This window comes from Hippocampus comes, unplaced genomic scaffold (assembly GCF_001891065.2).
Source record: "Hippocampus comes isolate QL1 unplaced genomic scaffold, H_comes_QL1_v1.1 scaffold335, whole genome shotgun sequence".
Classification (NCBI taxonomy): domain Eukaryota; kingdom Metazoa; phylum Chordata; class Actinopteri; order Syngnathiformes; family Syngnathidae; genus Hippocampus; species Hippocampus comes.
This window is the reverse complement of record NW_017805823.1, coordinates 1,056,549-1,070,323: the sequence shown is the minus strand read 5'-3', so window position 1 is coordinate 1,070,323 and position 13,775 is coordinate 1,056,549. Positions and strand designations below refer to the sequence as shown.

The window sequence follows — 13,775 nt, the reverse complement described above, 5'->3', positions numbered from 1 at the left end:
TGACAAATCATATCAGCCTTATGCAATTCATTTGAAACTGTGTGTTTCCACCAAGTGTAGTGCTACAGTTCAAAACAAAGGGCTGTCACTTGAAATGGAAAAAACACACGTCCTTAATGCGTTTCTTGAAATGCCCTACAATACACTCTGCAGCCATCGGGTTTGATCAAGCATGCTGACAATTGTAAATGTCTGTGATAAGACGCTTGTTTATAGACGTTGGGATCAGGCAGAGACGGACACGGAGGACAGACGCTTATCTGCTCCCTGACTGTAAAGTTTAAATAAAAATGTCCTTCATTCTATAAGTGGAGCAACTGCTGAAATCGGTGTGATTAAGGAAGTGAATATACAGTATTCATGTGAGTAGATGCATTACACAATGGCTGGCACTGAATTGCCTAGTTATATTTTATTCCAAACAAGAAATAAGACACATATAATATTGTCAAATACATGTAGTGTATTTATGAATGTACAGTTTATTGTTTTTCAAAGGAGCAATGGGGTCAATGAACTCTTGTTAGTGCACGATGATGTGAACGCAATGTCTAGGACTTGACACTTCACCTTGGCGTACTGTTGTGACAAAGGGTCATTTGCTTGGCTCCATGCCCCCACCAGGTCAGTAAGGCAAAGGGGACCAAGAGGCGCGGTTGGGGGGATTCCATTCCGTTAATAATGACAATAAAGGCACAAATTTATATTTGCAAATTGAAATGCAAATCAGAATTCCAATCATCAAAAACATTTGGTGTTGTCGTTTTGGCTTGACTTTCCATTATTTCTGTGTGGAGGTTCACATAATTATTTCCCCATGCGGGTTTTTTTGCTTACATTATGCTATAACAAATTAACATTGCTATCTATGGTCATGAAATGATAAATAAAACCTCTTCTACCTGCATCTACCCAATCGTTCCAGTTTCACCATTCAAATTGGTTTTGGTGCAAGTTATGAAATTGAAGTTTATTGGACATGCTTAATAACTAACTTTGGACTTCGAGAATTTATGTTAGTTGTGACTAATGCACAAGACAAGCGTGATGCAGTGTAAATGCTCTGTAGTGATGTCAGGGTCCAGACACATGAGTACATTTTTACTGCCTATTACTATCAAAACACACCGATAAACGCCAAGGTGAAGGCCAAGCACAGTGTTAGCCGCTGGGTTAATGAACTCTGGTAGAATACATTTCTTGGTCATCTTTTTGAAAGACAGATAGAAAAAGGAAATACAAAAACATATATATAAATGAACTTTCAACAAAATGTTAGCTTACAGTATATCTAGTACAGTATTGTTTTAAAATGACGGGTTAACATTTCCAAAATGTTGAACATTTTCACTGGAACTTTTGCCCCTCAACGCCAAAATGACAGACTACCCAAAGGCAAATACTATTTCACAGCACTGTATTTTATGTTAAATGTTCTATGAAGGCCTTTGTTGCAGATACAGCTGTTGTGGGAGCGCCATAGAAATAAATATGTATTGTCTGGATTGGATTGGGGCAGCCCGGCGGTCGAGTTAGTGCGTCGACCTCACAGTGCAGAGGTTGTGGGTTTGATCCCGGCTCCAGCCTTCCTGTGTGGAGTTTGGATGTTCTTGCCGTGCCTGCGTGGGTTTCCACCAAAATTCCCAAAACATGCATGGCAGCACTCTAAATTTTCCTTATGTGCGATTGTGAGTGCTGATGGTTGTTCGTCTCTGTGTGCCCTGTGAAAGTCTGGCAACCAGTTCAGGATGTACCCCACCTACTGCCCAAAGACAGCTGGGATAGGCTCCAGCACACACGTGACCCTTGTGAGGATAGAAAATGGATGGATAAATAAATAATTATTACAGTGTGGTCAATCACATGGTTGTGCTGCATTTGTTGAAAGTGGGAAATCGGATTGTCCCAGTTCTGACCTCAAAGTGTTCGAGACGAATGTTAACAACAAAGATGGCTGATTCCGATAAATTGTTTGTTGTTCTGGTTCATCACAACACATTTGGCCTCCAGCAAACCTTCTTCATAATGTACTTTATTTATATAAATGACATAATATCTTCCCTTCAAAGCATTTCATAAAATAACTTCATGCAGGGAGATAAAGGCATATCTTCACGAAGTCAGTACAAATCACGTGGTGTAACGTGAAGTTAGTTCGAATAACCAAATAAATGTAATAAATAAATAAATAACTGAATGAATGTTTATAATCTTGTGCATTTTTCCATTTTGGTCTGTATGTCCCATGGGTCACCATTTAAGAGTGACGTTCCATTGAAGTCGGGCGGTAAACTCAGGGTCCTTTTTTTCCGACTTCACATCCCAGCTCATAGTAGCGTTTTAGTGCACGTTTTCTCGTCAGACTTTCCACCTTCCTCGAATACCGTAGTGCGTCATATCCGGTTACTGGGTTTACACGGAAGTGTCGTCATTTCATCGTGTTTAAAATAAATATTGACGAAAAAAACATGGCGGACATACATGGCGTCTTTTTAGTTGTCAGCAACATTCCTGCTGCTTTTCACTCGGCGGACCTCCGGAATTATTTCAGTCAGTTCATTGAGAGTGGGGGCTTCATCTGTTTTCATTACCGCCACCGGCCAGAGGTGCACCGGGAATCTCAAACGTGTGGTGACAGCGAGGAAGAGGGCGATAAGTCGTCCGGTAGTAGCGACCTAGCATCAGTAGCGGCTAAAGACAACTGCAGCAAAAAGACTAAGCAGGCAGCCAAAACTTGCTGTTGTGTCGTCTCCGTTCACAACAAACACGCCGACAGATTGGTGAGAATGTACGCAGGAAACCATTGGATCGACTCCAAGGGCAACTGGCTGTCCAGAAGATGTGTCATTAAAAGAGTGAAGGTTTCACAACACAATGGTAAGTTAGTCTTGTTTTTCCCGCAAATGTGTAATGACGAGGTGAGATCATTCACAGTAAGATAATTTGTTTGAATTGAAGCCACCTCAAGACATAAAGAGCATTAATCAGTGCTCACAAATGCGAATAGACGTGTGAAACCGTTAAACAAGTTACAACTGAGCAATTTGTTGGTTCGTGATGAAATTTAGTGTGAAGCAATCGAGTAATTTAAACAACAAAGTATAGCCATGCATGAAGTGAACTTCGTCGTCCTGGGAGCTATTTCTAATGCTTTTTAATTTATGTTTTACATTAATTTACTCTACCTATTATAATCCTAAAAGGGGAAATTCGACTAATAACAACTGCAATAATAATTATTATATTTCCTTGCACCTTTCAAGGGAACCAATGTGGCATTTTGCCTATTTTATATTTTATTGGAACATTACCCCTCTGCATAAATACAAGCAAGTCAATTTGACTTAAACAAAATGGTATCTAAATAAAATGTTTAAAAACAAACATCTAACAGATTAAAGGTTGAGTCAGTGATTCCGAATTACAAATAGTCCTTATTGTAATGCAGTGCGGTTCTAAACCACGCTAGTGTAAACTCTTTACACACTGCAAATCACCACAATCATGAACACACACACACACACACACACACACACACACACACCATAAATATATATTATATATACCGTGTATCTATATATATATATTAATCAAAACTGAGCATTTTCCTATGTGAAAAGTCTCTTGTGTACCACCATTTATTGCAATCAACTCACAAGCTTTTTCTTTCTTTCCAGATGAGAATCAGTTCCCGTATAAGACGAGGTTTGAGCAGCGACACCGGATGTCCCAAACTGAACACTTCACCTTGTCCGACCTCAAAACCTTATCAGAACTTAATCCACCCGCTCTGATGCAGAATGGGAATGTGGGCACATCAGTCAAAGTTTTCCTACAGCTCATCCAGTCGTGTCGGCTGCCTCCCCGCCTCATCCGCAAACTGGGCCTTAAGTTCCCTAAAACTGGCTCCAACCGTCGCTATGGCAACGTGCCTTTTCAGTACCTGGACACTTGCACGCTACCGGCCACAGAAGAGACTGTTTTAACAGCCGCTGGCCATGAGATATCGGGACCAGGCACTTTGGCCGCTCGAACATCAGCACGGAGAAATCTGGATGACTGCTGCAAGACAACTGAGAATGATGAGCCACAAATAGATGAAGAGGAGGACATGCAGTCAAATGAAGATGATGTAAGCTCAAGACTTCAGTATTTATTATGTATGCTGAATTTGAAATGCATCCTTCTTTTCATGACGACTCCCAGAAGCACATCGAAAAGTCCAATGTCCGTTTTATGAGGCTGGTCAACTACCAATTTGTTTAATTTCGTAACAATTTGGAACAATGTGGATCAGTGCACTCATGGTTAGCTTGTCTGCTTTACATTTCTCATTTTTGGGATTTGAATCTCAGCTCCTGCCTTCCTTTTTCGGGTGTTCTTTCTCCCCATTCGGGCTTTCTCAGGATACTCTGTCTTTCTCCCAATTGAAAAAGTCAACCAACCGAGTGAGGACAATGAGAATAGAAAGTTGATTGATGAATGCTTCAGCTATAAGTATTCCCTATTTAGCTAATTAGATCAGACAGCAGCACAGTGCTGCTGTCTGATCTAAATTTCAGGAAAGTCCACTTTCATCTCTGCATTATGTAAAACACACACACACACACACACGCACACACAATAAGTTGTGATTTTAAACCAATTTAAACCAACCAATCTCCCTGTCAAATAAATGATTTGAACATTGTTATGTGTTGGAAGTTGTCATTCATCCAGATCCACATTTTACAACAGTAAAAATTACGTTGAATTCCATTTAACCTGTGCAGACGCTTATATATATCTCAAATTTAATCTGATTGAAAACGGCCATCTAAATGTTGGCCAGAAATTGTAATGTACAGTATAATGAAATATATTATGCTGAGCTGATCCAGATTGCATTCCAGTTCACCACAAATCTCTCGTTTGATTGCAGGATGATGACTGCTGTGAGGAGTGGGAGCGTCATGAAGCATTGCATGAGGATGTGACTAGCCAAGAGCGAAGCAAAGAAAGGCTATTTGAAGAAGAAATTGAGTTGAAGTGGGAAAAAGGCGGTTCGGGTTTGGTGTTCTACACTGATGCCCAGTACTGGCAGGAAGAAGAAGGAGGTAAGCACAACATTGATGATACTGTTTGTATCTACTGTGGCATCTTGACTTATGAGCAACCCAACCTGCGAGTGTTTTTTGACATAAACTGATTATTTGGCTTTGTTGTGGGCAAAAAAGTAAGATGTGAGCGCTTAGATTGTGGCAGTGAACTTGGCAACAAGCAGCAATTTGGAAGATTGTGAGTAAATCTTGAAATAATAGGCTGAGTGCTAGCTTCAAGCAGGTTATTGCCTACCCCTGTTGAAATTTGCTGTTGAACTAAACATAAAACAAAGATAATTAGACATGTATCGAACCTAACTGCCTCATATATGTCCACTGGCCCAGTGTTTTTCAAAAGATAAATAACTCGGCGATGCGGTCGAGCAAGAGAGGAGAGTGAGGGTGACCTGCGCAATGAGTAAATCGTTAAGGAATGTAAAAGTGGGGCGCTGTTAAGTGATTTACAACCCGTTAAATGTGATGGTGTTTGAAGAGAGGGTTTCTATGCCTTTTTTTGTGTGTGTCCATGAGAGTTTAGTGGCATTGCCATTTAATGTGTAGTGCTCATTTATTGGTTACGTTTAAGTCCTCCTGCTGCTAACAATGGACGTGCACTGATGTTAGCATTAGCTGGTGCTAAATTGGCCAGGGGCATGATGTCATTCATGCCTGTTAACCTCATTTACTTTGTCCTATATCTGTGAGGCATTTGCATACAAGTTTTAGTCCCCGCTGTCTACGAGTTTGTTTTTCTGACTTTTTTTCTCAACGGTCATTCTCATCACTGAGAGTAATAATTAAACAATACTAACAGGCATATTTTCTTTATCCTCAGCAAAAAACAACTTGTGATTGCAGCTTTTGACAGTGTTCTGTTACATCAGTGTTTTTCAAACTTTTTTTGAGCCAAGGCACACTTCTTTCATTGAAAAAATCTTGCGGCACACTACTAGCTGAAAATGTGAGAAAAAAAATCGCTTATTTTAACAATGTGTTGTTACTATAACCGTTTTTAACATTGAATAATGACGTTATAACAGCTTGAATTGGAATCAAATGAGCACAAAGAAAAAAGTATTTCATAATCTTTCATATTATTTCACTGACGTCCTGTATTCATGCGGCACAAATTCGCTTGTCTCGAGTGGTCGAAACACAAGGCAATTGGCTAGCTGTTGCTGCTCCCTAGCGGTATGGGAGGGTACTACATGATTACTTTCTGGGCGATAGACCGCACAGGCATACAAATTGGATATTTTACCGCGGCACACCTGGCGCGGCACAGGGTTTGAAAAACACTGTGTTACATCATCAATCCTGTTTATGTTATTATATTGCCCTCTGGTGGCCAAGACACAAACATCTGACACACAACGCTTATTGAATTGTTTGATTCTTTAAATTATGTATAATTATCATACTACATTGTGTTTTTATAAAGTACAATACTGTAGAGTGTTATTTTTATTATGAAAAACTGCTTATTTTGCCTGTTAACCTCATTTACTTTGTCCTATATCTGTGAGGCATTTGCATACAAGTTTTAGTCCCCGCTGTCTACGAGTTTGTTTTTCTGACTTTTTTTCTCAACGGTCATTCTCATCACTGAGAGTAATAATTAAACAATACTAACAGGCATATTTTCTTTATCCTCAGCAAAAAACAACTTGTGATTGCAGCTTTTGACAGTGTTCTGTTACATCAGTGTTTTTCAAACTTTTTTTGAGCCAAGGCACACTTCTTTCATTGAAAAAATCTTGCGGCACACTACTAGCTGAAAATGTGAGAAAAAAAATCGCTTATTTTAACAATGTGTTGTTACTATAACCGTTTTTAACATTGAATAATGACGTTATAACAGCTTGAATTGGAATCAAATGAGCACAAAGAAAAAAGTATTTCATAATCTTTCATATTATTTCACTGACGTCCTGTATTCATGCGGCACAAATTCGCTTGTCTCGAGTGGTCGAAACACAAGGCAATTGGCTAGCTGTTGCTGCTCCCTAGCGGTATGGGAGGGTACTACATGATTACTTTCTGGGCGATAGACCGCACAGGCATACAAATTGGATATTTTACCGCGGCACACCTGGCGCGGCACAGGGTTTGAAAAACACTGTGTTACATCATCAATCCTGTTTATGTTATTATATTGCCCTCTGGTGGCCAAGACACAAACATCTGACACACAACGCTTATTGAATTGTTTGATTCTTTAAATTATGTATAATTATCATACTACATTGTGTTTTTATAAAGTACAATACTGTAGAGTGTTATTTTTATTATGAAAAACTGCTTATTTTGTGTGTGTGTTTTTTGCGGGGGTGGGCTGGAACAGATTAGTGGCATTTCTGTTCATTTTAATGGGGATAGATGATTTGAGGTGTAACTGATTTGCGTTCTGAACGTGATCACGGAACAAATTAACCTTGTAATCAAGTTACCACCAGACATGAAGCTCTTGATACAAGTAAAAAAAGACTAACAACTTTTGTCTCATTCTGTCCAACTGTTTTCAGATTTTGACGAGCAAACAGCAGATGATTGGGATGTGGACATGAGCGTCTACTATGATAAAGGTATTTTGGCTTGGTTGACTTCAAATTTTTATCACATTTGTCCCACAAGTACTCTCGAAGTGTATTTAACACAAACACAATTTCTTAAACTAACATCATCTTTTTTCCAGACGGTGGTGACATGGATGCCCGGGACTATGTCCGGATGCGACTGGAGAAAAGGCTTAGGGATGGTCTTGAAGATGGATCTGCACACAATCATGCCATTGGGAGTTTTGAGAGGTTCACTAAGGTATGAGATTCAACTGCAATTTATGCCCAGTTGTTTGCTGTAGAATTTTACGTTTTACTAATTTCTACTGCTTGGTTAGGGCTTTGGCCGCCGCGTAATGGAGAAGCAAGGCTGGAAGGACGGTGAAGGGTTGGGAAGCAGTCAAGCTGGGATTCCTGATGCCCTAGAGAATGAAGGCAAACATCCACACTGCAAACGCGGGTTTGGGTAAGTTTCAAAATAGAAAGTGATGAACCTCTTTCTTTCTTATTACTCATTGTACTCATTGTGTTTATTCTACAGCTATCATGGTGAAAAGCTACCCCTAATTCCTGGTAAAAAGGCCAGAAGAAACTTCCATATAAGTACAATCTATGATGAACCCAAGGACGTTGATATGGGGGACTCTTTGCTCAGACGCCAACCAAACATCAGCATGAAATACAGAGGCTGGCAGTCTGGAGGCAGCGTTGGGCCACGGAGATGACAAATGCTGTGTATTTTTGTTTGATGTGAGAATGAATGGTTGTTGTCTATGTATGCCAGTTCAGGGTATACAGCGCCTCCCTCCAAAGACAGCTGGATGGGCTCCAGCACGCCCGCGACCCTTGTGAGAATACGCCGTTCAGAAAATGGATGGATGGATGGATGGATGTGTGAATTTTGGCAGCATTCATTACATGTTAGTCTTATTTTCTAAGCCTTACATAATTAAAATTGAGTACCCTCACTGTTTTCCTGTGGTGTTATGTATTATTATTTTTAATGATACATTACATGATTCCATTTTTTTAAACAGGGATTACACAGTCACACAAGTACAGAGAATTGTACTGTCAAGAAAATGTTGGCAGGCCTCTGAGCAGTTTAAGTGAACTGTTGGAGTAGACGCACAGGTCTCAAACCCTGGTCCTCAAGGGTTATACAGTATATGTAAATGTAAAGTACTGTAAATGAACACTTAAAAGCACTCTGATTTTATTTTGAAAATCCTATATACAGAAACTGGTGTTACAAAATAAATCTGAGGAGTGCTTTCGATTTTTTATTCGGCCGTAAACCTTTTTAAAAACTTTGCAATACAGTAACTGAGTGGTTTACACATCTGCCTCACAGTTTCAATCTCGGTTCCATGCTTGGTAGGTAGAGTTTGCACGTTCTCACAAACCGTTCTCTCCACGTTTGTGTAGACCTTGTCCACATACTTTACATTTTTTTTTTTTTTATAAATTCTGCATTCTATTGTGTTCTGTTAGATAAAATGGATCAATTGTATTACAATTATGTGCGGAACAAAATCTATTTTATTTAACTATTAATCATAAATCCATAATACATCCCATCTAGTTAAAATATTAAGTTTACAGACGGAGTATAAGGCAAATGTATCTGTACTTACTGACAAAAGATTGACAGCACTTTTCAATAGGCTTTTATTTTGAATCTCATGTTTAGGTGACCCGGATGTATTCGACGTTAGCACGGCGGCTAGTTGCTAGGTACGTAAATACTGAACGGCAGCAGGTGGCCACTGTGGCCTGAAGCTGGGAGTTCCTGCATCCTTTAACTTCGCAACTTATATACCAGCCTTTATTACTAGTTTGTCAGTGTTCCCTACGCATCTAAATGATTATTTCCGGTGTATATTTGACTGGTTAGTCTTTGTTGACTCGTTTTGCGTCTGCTTTTTACTAAACATACCGCAACGGTAAATTATCGGGATGTCACTTTGAACCGGATCACCGGTTCTTACCTGATTGGATGCATTAAAAAAGTTTTTAAAACATAGTAACGGCACGTGTTCTGGCTACGGCATGTCTGCGCACAAAGGAGAAAACAATTTCCTACGTTTCGGCCAGGTTGTGATCGGACCGCCTGGTTCTGGGAAAACCACGTACTGCAAGGCCATGCAAGAGTTCCTTACCCACCTCGGACGCAAGGTAGTTGTGGTAAACATGGACCCGGCTAATGATGGACTTCCGTACTCTTGTGCCGTGGATATCTCCGAGTTGGTTACTTTGGATGATGTCATGGACGGCCTGAAGCTGGGGCCCAATGGCGGGCTTCTCTACTGCATGGAGTATGTGGAGGCAAACCTGGACTGGTTGGAAAATAAGCTGAAGGAACACCTGGACTGTTACTTCTTGTTTGACTGCCCCGGGCAGGTGGAGCTCTACACACACCAGAATTCAGTGAAAAATATATTCTTGCAATTGGGAAAGTGGAATTTCAGGGTGAGTCCATTCAGCCTGAGCTTCTTTTGTTCAACTCATGATACCAGTCATGCCAGTGATGTAGAGTGACAGGCAGAAACATCAAATGCTCTTTCACTAGATTGCAAAGGATCAAATTAACCCGTCGTTTATCTGTTGCCATTCATGTATTTGAATAATAGCTTTATGTTCAGGCAGATTTTAGACAAGTACTATAAATGTGTGTGCTTATTGAGACAAGATCATTACATAAACGTTTTCTAATTTAAGTGTTCCTTGGCTCATCAAAGGTTGGGGAACACTGCATTAAACATCTTAAAAGTTGGTATGGCATCTGAAGTTATCAGATGTAGAGGTCGCTTTTCTTTTTTTCCTTTGTGTTCAGCTAACATGCGTGCACCTTGTGGACTCTCACTACTGTGCGGACCCAGCCAAATTCATCTCTGTCCTGTGCACCTCGCTGTCCACCATGCTACATGTTGAGCTCCCTCATGTCAACATCCTCTCCAAGATGGACCTAATTGAGCAGTATGGCAAACTAGGTAGGACAAAAAGTTTGTTGTGGAGGTATTCTTGTGAAAAAGCAAAATACCAATGAGCAGTGTGTAAGAACTGTTAAACCTCGGAGCTTGAACTGAGGTCATAAAATATCCATTCATCCATTTAGCATAGCGCTTATCATCATTAGGGTCGCGAGCGAGCTGTGGGCAGCTGAGTTTTGGTGTACCCAAGACTGGTTACCAGCCAGTCACAGAGTACATATCAACAAACTATCATTCACACTCACCCCTAAAGGACATTTAAGGATATCAAATGACCTCCCATGCAGGTTTTTTGAGTGTGGGAGGAAGTCGGAGTAAAACCACATAAGCACACAGAAAACCTGCAAATTCCAGACAGGAAGACAAGAGCTGAGATTCAAACCCCAAACCTCACAACTGTGAGGCAGATGTGCTGACCACAAGACCCACCCAGTATTGATGATATTTGTGAAGCTCAATTATATTGATTTTGTTTTTGATTACCGTAATAGCATCCCGAAGCAATTACAGCAAAATCAACGGCACTATTTGACTGTAGCCAGCAGAGGGCTTCCTTTTTTTGGCTACAAGTCAAGGGTTGTAGCCCTCTTATCGAACTAAACCATTCTGGGGTCGCCTTAGCTCTCACACGCCCCTCATGAGGACAAACACTTTTGGGGAAAAAATAGTGAGAAATAATCAATAGATTAGTTTACAGATTAGTATTAATTTAACAGTTTTGCTGTTCAACAATCCTAATATATGAAAAAAAGGTTGACTTTGTTAACTAATGACAGTTTGTATGGTAGCATTGGAGTCTTACTGTTTTGAATGTGAGTCCGCTTCTCTCAATATCAGGTGTGTATTCCCTTCTATTATTCTTCTGTTTACACCCATTGTTTAGGTTGATCCCACTTCAGTGTTGCAATAATGACAAAGGAAACTAGTTAATCTGAAGGGCTCATGAAGTACGCAGAGGTCGCACACTTAACAGAGTCAACCGTTTAGAATAAATGCTAGGGAAAAAAAAGACACACTGAAGGTGTCTAGAAAATTGAATTTTGGTGTGACTTTATTGCACAGGTGTCAAAACTCAAGGCCCGGGGCCAGATCCGGCCCGCCACTTCATTTTATATGGCCCGCAAAAGCAAATCATGTGTGTCAACTTGCATAATGCCTGTTTATATCTGTACCGATATGTCAAATGGTCATATGGAATAAATAATATGGAGAGTTTGCAATAATTTTACCCTGTTTACACTCACTTGACTGATTTCAAAACTAAACAAGTAATAAATTAATGGGATGAGACCCTTCCACATTTTTGTGGTTTCACTGTCATAGCGGCCCTCTGAGGGAAGACATAACTCCAAAGTGGCCTGCGACAAGAATCAGTTTGACACCCCTGCTTTAGTGGGATGTTTAAAACAAATAATGTTGGTCATTCAGGGGCGTTTGTCTTATTTAGAGAGTGGGCAGTTTTGCTCTATCAATTCCATCATGGTACTATTTTCTCACTCGGCGTCTTTATTCTTGACCAGCATTCAACCTGGACTTCTACACTGAAGTTATGGACTTGACGTATCTTCTTGATCACCTGGCTGCAGATCCCTTCTTCAAAAAATTTCGCCATCTAAATGAAAAGCTGGCCGAGGTCATTCAAGATTACAGCCTCGTCTCTTTCGTGTCCCTCAATGTTCAGGTATTATATTCCGCCCCAGACATTTGTAGTGATTATATTGCTGAAAATATCCCTTCCCCTTCATATTTATTATATTTTGTACATGGAGTGTCACAATATTTATATTATTAAAAATGAATACAAGTAGAAAATTGGATCGTTCTTAGTCTTTTGCTATTTATTCTTGTCATTAGCAGCCAGAAGATACCCATTCAGCACATATGCACCCAAAAAAATCACTTTAATTCACTGTTTAAAAAAAAATAAAAGTAATTGTTATATGCTTGTTATAACAGTGATAGCCTACTTTCGTTTTCCTAAGACAGCAAAGAAGAGAATGTAAATTATGTTCAAGAAAAATATGTCCAACATTTCAGTATGAAAATTACAATAAATGCTGTTGAATATTTTGTTTACGGTGCTCGAGATGTCTGTGAATGACGGAAATCACACACTGCTTTTCTGAAAGTAATTGTTACCATAGTAACCGCTGTTATTCAGCTGTGTAACTTTAAAGACAAAAATGGAACCTGATTTTAACTTTGGGTCTCATATAGATACGGTTACTACGGTAACGCTTTCACATTTGTCCCGTTGTACTAATGTGTCAGTCTCCTCACCCATCAGCTGATTAAAGTTGAGACGATTGTGCTATGTGAATGCAGGACAAAGAGAGTATGATGCGGGTATTGCGGGCGGTAGACAAAGCCAACGGCTGCTGCTTTGGAGACCTGGAGGAGAGGAATCTTCAGGCCATGATGTCATCTGCCATCGGGGCAGACTTTCAATTTGGCTCGTATCCTTTTCTAGCGGCTTTCTTGACTCAACGCTGACTCATGTTGCTTAATGAACCCCCACCATTTACGGGACTGCTTGCAAGCTGACTCTCTTTCTAACTTGAGTTTCATGATGGTCCTCAGCAAAAATGTTTGAATAAATGCTGAAAAGTGTCAACGTTTGCCTTAACAGCTGACTCTCCAGCACACTTGGAGTTCAAGAGCAGTACCTTGAAACCACCAGAAAGACAGTGGAGGAGGAATTGATGGACCTTTAAATGGAAGAATGCGAAATGATGCCTACACACAACCTAACTGGCTTACTTTGTGAATCCCTCCATGGAAGCAAAGACATACACAAGAATGACATTTGAAGGACACTGGTTGCCATATATGTTTGATCTAAATATATTGAATGAAATGTGACTGCAATGCATTGGGATGCTTTGAGAAAACGTGTCCAATGGGATTGCATGTGTGCTCTCCTCCAGCGTGTGGCAGGCGACGTGCTGCCAAACGGTGGAGTCTGCTCTCTGAAGGGCTGCTCCAGCTTTTCCCTGCAGCCAGAGCATAAAAATTAAGTCAGGCGGGGAGAGGAAGCCACATTAAATGTGTTTCTGCACAACTGGCCCTGTGTCTGCTCTTTGGGATGGAAGACCCTCAAACTCTCCTTTTAGTCTTTCCACCATTGCTGTTGTAATTGTATT

The 13,775-nt window shown here is 40.2% G+C and overlaps 2 protein-coding genes across 2 annotated transcripts; both read left to right on the top strand.

Annotated features, from left to right (window-relative positions):
* The first annotated feature begins 2,436 nt into the window (after positions 1–2,436).
* gpatch3 (G patch domain containing 3) lies at positions 2,437–8,612 on the top strand. The gene is made up of 7 exons (XM_019886443.1): positions 2,437–2,877; positions 3,678–4,132; positions 4,922–5,096; positions 7,607–7,666; positions 7,777–7,898; positions 7,978–8,105; positions 8,181–8,612. Exons 1-7 carry the CDS (start codon positions 2,469–2,471, stop codon positions 8,362–8,364), a joined length of 1,533 nt encoding a protein of 510 aa, XP_019742002.1. The 5' UTR covers positions 2,437–2,468; the 3' UTR covers positions 8,365–8,612.
* A 734-nt stretch (positions 8,613–9,346) lies between these two features.
* Positions 9,347–13,690, top strand: gpn2 (GPN-loop GTPase 2). Its single transcript, XM_019886354.1, has 5 exons — positions 9,347–10,111; positions 10,476–10,632; positions 12,153–12,313; positions 12,958–13,088; positions 13,274–13,690. The coding sequence occupies exons 1-5, from the start codon at positions 9,692–9,694 to the stop codon at positions 13,344–13,346; spliced, it is 942 nt and encodes a 313-aa protein (XP_019741913.1). The 5' UTR covers positions 9,347–9,691; the 3' UTR covers positions 13,347–13,690.
* Positions 13,691–13,775: the final 85 nt, after the last annotated feature.